Source organism: Nesoenas mayeri (genome assembly GCF_963082525.1).
Source record: "Nesoenas mayeri genome assembly, chromosome: 34".
NCBI lineage: Eukaryota > Metazoa > Chordata > Aves > Columbiformes > Columbidae > Nesoenas > Nesoenas mayeri.
In genome coordinates this window covers 398,525-411,555 of record NC_137575.1, presented here as the reverse complement: position 1 = coordinate 411,555, position 13,031 = coordinate 398,525, and the positions used below count along the sequence as shown (strand labels likewise).

The 13,031-nt window shown below is 54.6% G+C and overlaps 1 protein-coding gene across 1 annotated transcript in view; it reads right to left on the bottom strand.

Annotated features, from left to right (window-relative positions):
• Positions 1-656: 656 nt before the first annotated feature.
• The window catches only part of CHD8 (chromodomain helicase DNA binding protein 8), a 41,684-nt gene continuing 29,309 nt past the window's right edge, over positions 657-13,031 (bottom strand). Inside the window, 15 exon segments of the mRNA XM_080361593.1 lie at positions 657-928; positions 930-941; positions 1,524-1,619; positions 1,712-1,798; positions 1,897-2,103; positions 2,670-2,848; positions 4,208-4,684; positions 5,619-5,827; positions 6,592-6,733; positions 6,735-6,845; positions 7,674-7,728; positions 7,852-7,915; positions 8,990-9,104; positions 10,154-10,257; positions 11,292-11,381. Of these exon segments, the coding sequence (XP_080217719.1) occupies positions 683-928; positions 930-941; positions 1,524-1,619; positions 1,712-1,798; positions 1,897-2,103; positions 2,670-2,848; positions 4,208-4,684; positions 5,619-5,827; positions 6,592-6,733; positions 6,735-6,845; positions 7,674-7,728; positions 7,852-7,915; positions 8,990-9,104; positions 10,154-10,257; positions 11,292-11,381 (2,194 nt within the window). The 3' untranslated portion in view covers positions 657-682.

The following is a 13,031-nucleotide window of genomic DNA, read 5'->3' as shown; positions in this document are numbered from 1 at the left end:
GCTTCCGCTTCCGGCGGCGCCGCCGATGGGCGGGAGAGACCCGCGTCACGTGATGGGGGAAGACCCGCGTCACGTGGTACAGGCAGCGCGGAGCGGCGGCGCCTGCGTCACGTGGTTTGGGGGGGGTGGACCCGCGTCACGTGGGTTAAAAGGGGCGGGGAAACGGCGCTTGGCGGGAAACGCGGCGCGTTAATGGGGGTTAATTAATTAGTGGGGGGGGGGGGGCGGTTAATTAGGGAGGTGAGAAGAGGGCGGGGCGCGATTTTAGAGCGTTAATTACTGGCGGTGATTGGCCAGCGGGTGATTGATGAGCGGGCGGGGTAATTAAAGGGTTAATTAAAGGGTTAATTAAAGGGTTAATTAAAGGGTTTAATTAATCACGGGGGGGGGGTCAAACAAACAAAAAAACACCAATTGTTGGGTTTTTTTTTTCTTTTTTGCTCCGGTTTCGCCTCCTTTTTATTATAAAAACAACCCGGCCCCGCCCCCTCCCCAAGCCCCGCCCCCTCCCGCTAAACCCCGCCCCCCGCAGGCCCCGCCCCCCTCCTGACCCCGCCCCCTTTATGACACATTTTACATATTTATATAAATAGGGAAAAGGGGGGGGGGGGAGGGGAGAGGCCACGCCCCGGTGGGCGGGGCTGGGGAGGGGGCGTGGCCATGGGGAGGAGGGGGCGTGGCCTCAGTCGGAGTCGGAAGTGGGCGGGAGCATGGGGTCGGCCAATAGGGGCGGGAAGGGGGGCGGTGGAGGCGGGGCTTCCTCCTCCTCCTCCTCTTCTTCTTCCTGATTGGCGGGGGGGCGGGCGGGCGGGGCTTGCGGCCGGAAGTGGGCGGGGAGGAAAGGCGGGGGCGGGGCTCCGGCGCTCGCCCCGCCCCCCAGGAACGCGGCCGCCATCTTGGAAAGGTCCAAACCTGCGGGGGGGGGGAGGGGGGAGAAAGGGCTGAGGGGGGAGGGGGGAAAAGATATGTTAATTAGCACATAAATATGTTAATTAGCGGGGCGGGGTTTAAAGGGGGTGGCCAGAATGAGGGGGCGTGGCCTTAAGAGGGATGAACTGCTTGTGAATGGGGGGGCGTGGCTTGGCCGCAGGGGCGTGGCCTCATGGGGCTTAGAGGGGGCGTGGCTTAAAGAAGGGGGGCGTGGCTTCAAAGCCATAAACACAATACAATGGTTGGTGGGGGCGTGGCTTAAAGAAAGGGGGCGACGGCTTAAGGATGGGGCGTGGCTTAAAGAGGGGGCGTGGCTTCATAGCCATAGACACCCTACAATGGGTGGTGGGGGCGTGGCTTAAAGAGGGGGCGTGGCTTCAAAGCCATAAACACAACACAATGGGCAGTGGGGGCGTGGCTTAGAGGGGGCGTGGCTTAAAGAGGGGGCGTGTCCTCATCCAGGGAGGGCTTTAAACCCATAAACACCCTAATATGGGCAGGGGCGTGGCTTGAGGAAAAGGGGGCGTGGTTTAAGCAAGGTGAAGGGGGGGATTTAAAGGGACAGGACGCCCTAAAATTGGGCTCTTTGGTACCTTTTTCTGGGGCCATTTTTCGGGGTACGGGGGGGGGGGCTCCCCGCTTTGCGGCCCCCCCGGGTCCCTCAGCCCCTCCAGGCACCGCAGCTCCAGCTGTTGCGATCGAGACACCCCCAAAATCTTAACAAATCACCCCAAATCTTCGCGTGTCAAAAACCACGCAAACCACCCCAAAAACGACTCACCTCCACCAATTTCTTACTGTTCTTCTTTTGGGGGGCCCCGTTGGGGACCAATCGGTGCTTCTGGAAGGTCAGTTTCAGCCCCTCCTCCTGCATGGGGGGGTCCCCAAAATATCAACACCCCCCCTTTAATAAAACACCCCTAAATTTTAAGGGGAAACGCCCCAAAATGGTGATTATGGACTCACGTCTTTGATCTGGACGGTGAATTCCTTCTCCTCGTGGCGCAGGCGGGTGAACGGGGGGGGGTCGTGCTGGGTTTTGGGGAACCCCCCCCCGCACCCCCCCCCGGCGTGTGGGGGAGGGGGGGGGGCGCCCCCGAAATTGTCGGGGGGTCTCTCGCCCGACAGAACGGCGCGGCAGATCAGCTCCAGGCGACGGATCAGGGCGCGTTCCTTGGGGGGAAAACGCAGGAATTTGGGGGCGCAACGAAATTTGGGGGGTTTGGGGGGGTTTAGGAGACCCCCCTTGATGTTTTTGGGGGGGTCCCGAAGTTCTCAAGTGTCCCCAAAAAATTTGGCGGGGGTTCAAAGTTGCCCCCCCCCCCCCCCAATATCCTCATTGAAATGAGCATGTGAATTTGGCGGGAAAACATTTGGGGTGAAATAACCAAAATTTGGGGGTGCAACTAAATTTGGGGGGTTTGGGGGGGTTTTGGGGACCCCCCTTGATGGTTTTGGGGGGGTCCCGAAGTTCTCAAGTGTCCCCAAAAAATTTGGCGGGGGGGTCAAAGTTGCCCCCCCCCCCCCCCCAATATCCTCATTGAAATGAACATGTGAATTTGGCGGGAAAATGTTTGGGGTGAAATAGGCAAAATTTGGGAAGTTGCACTAAAATTTGGGGGTTGGGGGGGTTTTGGGGACCCCCCCTTGATGTTTTTGGGGGGGTCCCGAAGTTCTCAAGTGTCCCCAAATAATTTGGGGGGGTCTCAAAGTTGCCCCCCACCCCGGTCTGTTCTCACCTTGGGCCATTCATGGAGGTTTCGGGGGGCTGAGAGCGGACCCAGGGGGGGCGCTGGGGGGGGCGCCCCCTCCCCACAATGTTGAGGGGCCTCTTCTTCCTCCTCCTCTTCCTCCTCATCATCATCTTCCTCTTCCTCCTCTTCCTCTTCCTCCTCGGCCCCGCCGGAACGTTCCGCACCTACATTTTTGAGGGGGGGGGGGGTGGTGCATTTTGGGTGAATTTCAGGCGTTTTTGGGGTCCATCCCCCCCAAAAAACGTCTCTAAAGAAAGGGGAGGGGGTGCTTAACAAAACTGTGGGGGTCACCATGGGGGGGGAGCGCCCAAAATGGCCGGCGGGGTCCCCAAAGTGGGGAGAAGCTCCGAGGTGGGGACCCGCCATGATGCTGACAGGAATTGTGGGGAACCCCCCGGATTTTGGGGTCCCAAGGGGGTTTTTGGGGTCCCATCGAGGTTTTTGGGGGTCCTACCACCATTTTGTGGGGGGTCCCGCCCCCATTTTGGGGTCTTGTGGCCCTGAGAAGCTCCTACAAGGACAATGGAGGTTCTACCAAGACCCAGAAGGTTCCATTATGATCCAGAAGGTTCTACCATCACTGAGAAGGTTCTACCAACACTGATAAGGTTCTACATGCATTTTTGGGGCCCCACCATGGTTTTTTGGGGTGTCCCGCCCCCATTTTGAGGTCCCACCACCCCGAGAAGCTCCTACAAGAAGAATGGAGGTTCTACCAAGATCCAGAAGGTTCCACCACCCTTGAGAAGGTTCTACCACCCTTGATAATGTTCTATTAAGATCCAGAACGTTCTACCACTCTTCAGAAGGTCCTACAACCATTCAGAAGGTTCTACCAAGATCCAGAAGGTTCTACCACCATTGATAACGTTCTATCAAGAGTCAGAAGGTTCTACCAAGATCCAGAAGCTTCTACCACCCTTGAGAAGGTCCTACAACCATTTAGAAGGTTCTACCAAGATCCAGAATGTTCTACAGAGCTCCAGAAGGTTCTACCACCATTGATAACGTTCTATCAAGAGTCAGAAGGTTCTACCAAGATCCAGAAGCTTCTACCACCCTTGAGAAGGTCCTACAACCATTTAGAAGGTTCTACCAAGATCCAGAATGTTCTACGGAGCTCCAGAAGGTTCTACCACCATTGATAATGTGCTATCAAGAGTCAGAAGGTTCTACCAAGATCCAGAATGTTCTACGGAGCTCCAGAAGGTTCTACCACCATTGATAATGTGCTATCAAGAGTCAGAAGGTTCTACCAAGATCCAGAATGTTCTACGGAGCTCCAGAAGGTTCTACCACCATTGATAACGTTCTATCAAGAGTCAGAAGGTTCTACCAAGATCCAGAAGGTTCTACCACCCTTGAGAAGGTCCTACAACCACTTAGAAGCTTCTACCACCATCCAGAAAGTTCTACCGAGCTCCAGAAGGTTCTACCAAGACTGACGAGGTCCCACCCCCATTTTCGGGGTCCCACCCCCATTTTGGGGGCCCCGCCCCCATTCTGTGGCCCCGCCCCCTCACCCCTGTCCTCCTCGCTCTCCTCGTCCCCGGACGTCGATTCGCTCCCGGACGCCGACGCCTTCTCGTCCGCGTCTGATTCGTCATCCCGGGCGGCGGCGGCGGCCATGACGGGGGCGGGGCGTCCCAGCAGGTGCTGCGGGGGCGGGGCGTCCCCTCCCCCGCCGCCCCCACCCCCGTGCAGGTACCTCCAGCGCGCGGCGGCGAAGGAGAAGTCGGGGTCGGCCAAGATGGCCGCCTCGGGCTGGCCCAGGCCGTGGCGCGCGGCGCCGCGGAGCAGCTCGCCGTCGTGGTGGCCGCGCTGCCACCATGGCGGCAGGTCGGGGCCGGGCGGCGGGCACAGCGCGGCCAGGCGCGCCGGCAGCAGCGGGTGCCGCAGCACCTGCTCGCGCAGCAGGCGCAGCAGAGACAGGCGGCGCAGGCCCCGCGACGCGCGGTTGGCCGAGATGGGCCACACGGGGACCGTGGGGTCCGGAGGCTCTGCGGGGAAAAGGAATTGGGTTGGGCGAGGTCATTGGGTTGGGCAAAGTCATCGTTGGGTTGGGCAAAGTCATCGTTGGGTTGGGCAAAGTCATGGTTGGGTTGGGCAAAGTCATCGTTGGGTTGGTTGAGGTCTTGGTTGGGTTGGGCAAGGTCATCGTTGGGTTGGTTGAGGTCTTGGTTGGGTTGGGCAAGGTCATCGTTGGGTTGGGCAAAGTCATCGTTGGGTTGGGCAAAGTCATCGTTGGGTTGGGCAAAGTCATTGGGTTGGTCAAGCTCTTGGCTGGGTTGGGCAAAGTCATTGGGTTGGGCAAAGTCATCGTTGGGTTGGGCAAAGTCATTGGGTTGGGCAAAGTCATCATTGGGTTGGGCAAGGTCTTCATTGGGTTGGTCAAGCTCTTGGTTGGGTTGGGCAAAGTCATCGTTGGGTTGGTTGAGGTCTTGGTTGGGTTGGGCAAGGTCATCGTTGGGTTGGGCAAAGTCATCGTTGGGTTGGGCAAAGTCATCATTGGGTTGGGCAAAGTCATCATTGGGTTGGGCAAGGTCTTGGTTGGGTTGGTCAAAGTCATCGTTGGGTTGGTTGAGGTCTTGGTTGGGTTGGGCAAAGTCATTGGGTTGGTCAAAGTCATCGTTGGGTTGGGCAAAGTCATCGTTGGGTTGGTTGAGGTCTTCATTGGGCTGGTTGACCCCACGTGGTTGGTCAAAGTCAACGTTGGGTTGCTCAAGGTCTTGGTTGGCTTGCTTGACCCCATGGAGACGCCACCAAACCCCATGGAGACATCCCCAAGCTCCCAAAACCGTCCCCAAACCCCCCGGAGATGCCACCAAACCCCCCGGAGATGCCACCAAACCCCCCAGAGATGCCACCAAACCCCTCGGAGATGCCACCAAACCCCTCGGAGATGCCACCGAACCCCCCGAAACGCGTCCGTACCGTCTCCGGGCGCGGGCGGGAGGCGGCAGACCTGCCGGCACATGGCGACGAACGCGTGGTAGAACTTGGTGAGGTTCTCGTCCGTCTTCTTGTCCAGCCCGGCCATGAGGCGGAAGCGGCCCCAGCGGAAGCGCCCGGCGTCGGGGTCGAACTCCACCCCGAATGTCGAGGCCACGCGGTAGAAATCGGCCTGTTCGCGGCGCGTCCACCTGCGGGGCCGGAAACGCGCGTTCTGGGCCTCAAAGTGCCAAAAAAACGCCAAAATCCCCCCAAAATGGTTGCTCAGTCCCCCAATGGCCCCAAAAACCCCCATGTACAGACCCCCAAACAGCCTCCCAACCGCCCAAAATGTCCCAAAACACCCCAAAATGGCTTCCCGGCCACCCGACCGCCCCCAAAACCCCCATGTACAGACCCCCAAACGGCCTCCCAGCCGCCCAAAATGTCCCAAAACGCCCCAAAATGGCTTTCCAACAACCCCAAACCCCCATGTACAGCCCCTCAAAATGGCCTCCTAGCCCCCCAACCCCCAAAACCCCCATGTACACCCCCCCCAGACCCCCAAAACCCCCACATACAGCCCCCCAATTCCCCCAAAACGGCTTCCCACCCCCCCAAAACCCCCATGTACGCCCCCCCCGGACCCCTCAAACCCCCATGTACAGCCCCCCAAGTCCCCAAAATCCCCCCAAACCAGCTTCCCAGCCCCACAACCCCCCCCAGGACCCCCATGTACACCCCCGCCTCGACCCCCAAAAACCCCCTGTACAGCCCGCCAAATGGCCTCCCAAAACCCCCATAAGCGGACCCCCCAAAACCCCCACATACACCCCCCCCAATTCCCCCAAATCCCCCCAAACCCCCCAAACCATCTTCCCATCCCCCCAACCCCCCCCCAGGACCCCCATGTACACCCCCCCCGGACCCCCAAAACCCCCCTGTACAGCCCCCCAAACCCCCCCCGTCCCGTTACCTCTGCAGCCGCTCCCTGCGCGCCATCTCCCGCGCGGCGCCCCCCGCTGGCCGCGGCCGGCGCCGCCGCTCGCCGTCCCCTCCCCCCCCCCGGCCCGGACGCCGGGGTCCCCCCGCGGTGGGGCTGGGGGGTGGGGGCGGGGCCGTCGCGGGGGGGGCCGCGGCGCTGACAGGCCCCGATGAGGCGCCGCAGGCGGCCCGTGAGCACCGAGGCCGGCGGCCATGCCGGGGGGGGGCAGCCCGGGGGGGGCGGGCCTGGGTGGGGGGCACAGGTTATGGGGGGTGGGGGCAGCCTGGGGGCTCTGTGGGGCTCTATAGGGCTCTATGGGGCTCTATGGTCTCTATGGTCTCTATGAGTCACTCTATGGGTCCCTATGGTTTCTATGGGTCTCTATGGGTCTCTATGGTCTCTATGGTCTCTATGGGTCTCTATGGTCTCTATGGTCTCTATGGGTCTCTATGGGTCTCTATGGTCTCTATGGTCTCTATGGGTCTCTATGGGTCTCTATGGGTCTCTATGGGTCCCTATGGGTCTCTATGGGTCTCTATGGGTCTCTATGGGTCTCTATGGTCTCTATGGTCTCTATGGGTCTCTATGGGTCTCTATGGGTCCCTATGGGTCCCTATGTGTCTCTATGGGTCCCTATGGGTCACTCTATAGGTCCCTATGGGTCACTCTATGGGTCTCTATGGGTCTCTATGGGTCACTCTGTGGGTCACTCTATGGGTCTCTATGGGTCTCTATGGGTCACTCTATGGGTCTCTATGGTTTCTATGGGGCTCTATGATCCCCATGGGTCTCTCTGGGTCCCTATGGGTCACTCCATGGGTCCCTATAGGTCTCTATGGGTCCCTATGGGTCCCTATGGGTCACTCTATGGGTCCCTATAGGTCTCTAGGGGTCCCTATGGGTCCCTATGGGTCACTCTATGGGTCCCTATAGGTCTCTATGGTCTCTATGGGTCACTCTATGGGTCCCTATGGGTCCCTATGGGTCCCTATGGGTCTCTCTGGGTCCCCATGGGTCTCTATGGGTCAATCTGTGGGTCCCTATGGGTCCCTATGGGTCCCTATGGGTCTCACCTTCATCTCCGTCCGTCACCGAAATCTCCTCATCCAGCATCATCAACGGGTCCCCCTGTGTGGCCAAAAACCCATAGAAATCGCCCCAAAACTCACCCCAAAAACACACGGCGGGGGTGGGGGAGGGTGGGGGAGGGGCCGGGGCACCAATTTTGCCCGTTTTCACCCCAAAACGCACCTCGTCGGCGCCGGCGCTGAGCGGTTTGTACTCGGGGTCCTCGCCGTCCTTGTCGAAATCCGCCCTGTACGGCGGGGGGGGGGGGGGAAGATTTGGGGGGTTTCCCCCCAAAATTAACACTCGAAACACCCCGAAACACCCCGAAAAACAAAGAGAACGGTTAAAACCATGAAAAACGCCCCAAAATTGCATCCGGGACCCCCCCGGGGGCCTCAGTTTGAGAGTTTGAACTCAACCCGGCGGCGCCGGTCGGTATTAGCATGGCAACGTCATCACGGGCGCCCCGAGAATGAGGGAAACGGTGAAATTTGGGGGGAAACGGTGGAATTTGAGGGGGGACACCCCTCGTTTAAAAAAACGCCAAAATTGGGTCAAAAAACCCCAAAAAAACGGCGCGAAACGGCCCAAAAATGGGCAGAAACGGCCCAAAAAGGCCTCGAAGTGCCACGCTGAGCGAGGCAGAACGGGCACAAAATGGGTCGGAATTGGGGTAAAAAGGCATCAAAATGGCACAAAAAAGGGTGAAAATGCACCGGAAATGCGTCAGGATGATCAAAATGTGACCAAAATGACCCAAAATGGGCTCGAAATCTTTCAAAAAGGCTCAAAATGCCAAAAAAGCCCCAAAAAGGGCTCAAAACGGCCTCGACCTCCACACAGCAAGGCCTGAGAAGGCCCCAAAAGGGCTCAAAAAAGGCCTCAAAATGGTCAAAAAAAGACTGAAAATGCCCCAAAAATTATTCAGGATTGTCAAAAAGTGACCCAAATGACCCAAAATGGCTTCAAAATCACACAAAAGCGCTTAAAATGCACAAAAACGGCTCAAAATGGCATCAGTCTCGACAGAGCAAGGCCTGACCAGGCCCCAATAGGCCTCAATAAAAGCCTCAAAATGGTCGAAAAAAGGCTGAAAACAGCCCAAAAATGCCTCAGGATTGTCAAAAAGTGCCCAAAATAACCCAAAATGGCTTCAAAATCGCACAAAATGGTTTAAAATGAACAAAAAGGGCTCAAAACGGCCTCGACTTCCGCATGGGAAGGCCCGAGCAGGCTGCAAACTAGGCCCGAAACCCCCCCAAAAAAGGCGGAAAACAGCCCCAAAAGCCCCGTTTTTTGCCGTTTTCGCCCCAAATCTCACCCCTCGGCGCCGTCCAGCCGCTGCTCGGCCATGATGGCGGTGTCGTCGGGCCGCCCGGCCTTCTCCAGGAAGCAGAGCGCCGGGTCGGCGCGCATGGTGTGGTAGCGCTCGTAACCTGCGATACCGACCCGATTTCGCGGGGTTTCGCCCCAAAATGGGGTGTGGGGGGGACGTACCGCGAAATTTGGGCGGAAATCGCGAGATTTGGGCGAAAATGGCGAAATTTGTGAGGAAATCGGGAAGTTTGAGGGGAAATCGCGGAATCTGAGGGGAAATCGCGGAATCTGAGGGGAAACTGGTGAAATTTGAAGGGAAATTGGTGAAATTTGAGGGGAAATTGGGAAATTTGAGAGGAAATGGCAAAATTTGAGGGGAAATAGCGAAATTTGAGAGAAAACCACGAAATTTTAGAGGAAATGGCAAAATTTGAGGGGAAATTGTTGAAATTTGAGTGAAAATTGTGAAATTTGAGTGGAAATCGCAAAATTTGAGAGGAACTGGCAAAATTTGAGAGAAAATGATGAAATTTGAGGGGAAATTGGGAAATTTCAGTGGGAATTGAGAAATTCAAGGAAAAATTGCAGAATTAGAGCGAAAGTGGCGAGATTTGAGAGGAAATGGCGAAATTTGAGCGGAAATCACAAAATTTGAGAGGGAATTGGGGAATTTGAGGGGAAATCGGGGAAATTGAGCACAAATTGGATCGAGTCAACCAGAAATTGGGTCAAGTTTACGTCAAGCACAAATCGGGTCAAGTTGACCACGAATTGGGTCAATTTGACCATTAATTGGGTCAAGTTGACCACGAATTGGGTCAAGTTGACGTCAAGTTGACCACAAGTTGGGTCAAGTTGACCACGAATTGGGTCAAGTTGACCATGAATTGGGTCAAGTTGACCATGAATTGGGTCAAATCGACCACGAATTGGGTCAAGTTGACCACGAATTGGGTCAATTTGACCACGAATTGGGTCAAATTGACCACGAATTGGGTCAAGTTGACCACGAATTGGGTCAAGTTGACATCAAGTTGACCACAAGTTGGGTCAATTTGACCACGAATTGTGTCAAATCGACCACGAATGGGGCCGAGTTGCCCATGAATGGTGTTGAACCGGATTTCGCGTGTTTTCGCCCCAAAACGGGGCGGGGGAGGGGACGTACCGTGCTTGAAGACGCCGATGAGCAGCGACTTGTCGGCCTCGGCGTCCCACCAGGCCGTGGGCGCCTCCGGCGGCTCCAGCGCCGGCAGCGGCAGCGCGATCTCGCTGGTTTGGGGCGAAACGGGGCGGTTTTGGGAAAATTGGGGGGTTTTGGGGGGAAATCGGGGGGTTTCGGGGAAAAAATGAGTGATTTGGGGAGGTAATTGGGTGGGGTTTGGTTTTGGGGGAAATTAGGGGGTTTTGGGGGGAAATTGGGGGGTTTGGGGGAGATAATAGGGAGGGTTTTGGTTTTGGGGAGAAATCAGGTGGTTTTGGGGGGAAATCGGGGGGTTTTGGGGGGAAATTGGGTGGGTTTGGTTTTGGGAGGAAATTGGGGGGTTTTGGGAGGAAATTGGGGGGTTTTGGGGAAAATTGGGTGATTTGAGGGAAATTGGGGGGTTGGGGGGAAATTGGGGAGTTTTAGGGAGAAATTGGGTGGTTTTGGGGGAATTTGGGGGTTTTGAGGGGAAATTGGGTGGGTTTGGTTTTGGGGGGAAATCGGGGGGTTTTGGGAAAACCAAAAAAACCCAAAGAAGCTCAAATTACCTCAAGAAAACCATAAAGAACCTCAAATAATCCCCAAAACCCCTGAAGAGCCTCAAATTACCTCAATTAGACCCCAAAGAACCTCAAATTACCTCCAAAAAAACCCAAAGAACCTCAAATCACCCCAAAAACCCCAAAGAACCTCAAATCACCCCAAAAAACCTGAAATCACCTCAATTAGACCCCCAAAGAACCTCAAATAATCCCCAAAAAACCCTGAAGAACCTCAAATTACCTCAATTAGACCCCAAAGAACCTCAAATCACCCCAAAAACCCCAAAGAACCTCAAATCACCTCAATTAGACCTCAAAGAACCTCAAATCACCCCAAAAAACCCAAAGAACCTCAAATCACCCCAAAAAACCTCAAATCACCTCAATTAGACCCCAAAGAACCTCAAGGAGATCATTGAGCGTCCCCAACCACCTCAAGAAGACCCAAAAGAACCTCAAAGCACCTCAAGAAAGCCCTAAAAACCCGGGAATGACCTCAAAATGGAGCCCGTGGAACGCAGAGACCCAAAAAGAGCGGAAACGGCCCCAAAATGACTCACGTGGCGGCGGCGCCGGCCAGGACCTTGTGGGCCTGATCCCCCAGCAGCTCCTGGCGCAGGAAGTGCAGCAGGCGCACGCGCAGCAGCACCCTGCGGACACGGCGCGGATCCGGCAAATTCGGGCCAAAACGGCGAAATTTGAGGGGAAATTGGCGAAATTTGAGGGAAAATTGGTGAAATTTGAGCAAAAATGGCGAAATTTGAGAGGAAATTGGCGAAATTTGAGGGGGAATCGCGAAGTTCGAGAGGAAACGGCAAAATTTGAAATTGGTGGAATTTGAGGGGAAATGGCGAAATTTGAGAGGAAATTGGTGAAATTTGAGAGGAAATTGGTGAAATTTGAGGAGAAAATGGCGAAATTTGAGGAGAAAATGGCGAAATTTGAAAGGGAATCGCAAAGTTCGAGAGGAAACGGCAAAATTTGAAATTGGTGGAATTTGAGGGAAAATGGCAAAATTTGAGGGGAAAATGGGGAAATCTGAGGAGAAATTGGGGAAATTTGAGAGGACATTGGGGAATTTGAGGGGAAATTGCAAAATTTGAGGGGAAATGGCGAAATTTGAGAGGAAATTGGTGAAATTTGAGAGGAAATTGGTGAAATTTGAGGAGAAAATGGCGAAATTTGAAAGGGAATCGCAAAGTTCGAGAGGAAACGGCAAAATTTGAAATTGGTGGAATTTGAGGGAAAATGGCAAAATTTGAGGGGAAAATGGGGAAATTTGAGGAGAAATTGGGGAAATTTGAGAGGACATTGGGGAATTTGAGGGGAAATTGCAAAATTTGAGGGGAAATGGCGAAATTTGAAAGGAAATCGGAGAATTTGAGGGGAAATTGGTGAAATTTGGGGGAAATGGCAAATTTTGAGAGAAAATCGCAAAATTTGAGAGGAAATTGTGAAATGTGAGAGGAAACCGCAAAATCTGACTGGAAATAATGAAATTTGAGAGGATATGGCGAAATTTGAGAGGAAGTGGCGAAATTTGAGAGGAAATTGAATCAAGTCAACCACAAATTTGGTCAAATTTACATCAACCACAAATTGGGTCAAGTTGACCATGAATTGGGTCAAATTACGTGAAGCTGACCACAAATTGGGTCAAGTTGGCCACAAATTGGGTCAAGTTGGCCACAAATTGGGTCAAGTTGACCATGAATTGGGTCAAATTACGTGAAGCTGACCACAAATTGGGTCAAGTTGGCCACAAATTGGGTCAAGTTGGCCACAAATTGGGTCAAATTACGTGAAGTTGACCACAAATTGGGTCACGTTGACCACAAATTGGGTCAAGTTGACCACAAATTGGGTCAAGTTGGCCACAAATTGGGTCAAATTACGTGAAGTTGACCACAAATTGGGTCAAGTTGACCACAAATTGGGTCAAGTTGGCCACAAATTGGGTCAAGTTGGCCACAAATTGGGTCAAATTACGTGAAGTTGACCACAAATTGGGTCAAGTTGACCACAAATTGGGTCAAGTTGGCCACAAATTGTGTTGAATCGGGTCAGGTTGACCATGAATTGGGTCAAATTATGTGAAGCTGACCACAAATTATGTGAAGTTGGCCACGAATTGGGTCAAGTTGACCACGAATTGGGTCAAGTTGACCACAAATGGGGTCAAGTTGACCATAAATTGGGCCAAGTTGACCACGAATTGGGTCAAGTTGACCACAAATTGGGTCAAGTTGACCACAAATGGGGTCAAGTCAACCATGGATGGGGTGAAGTTGACCACGTAT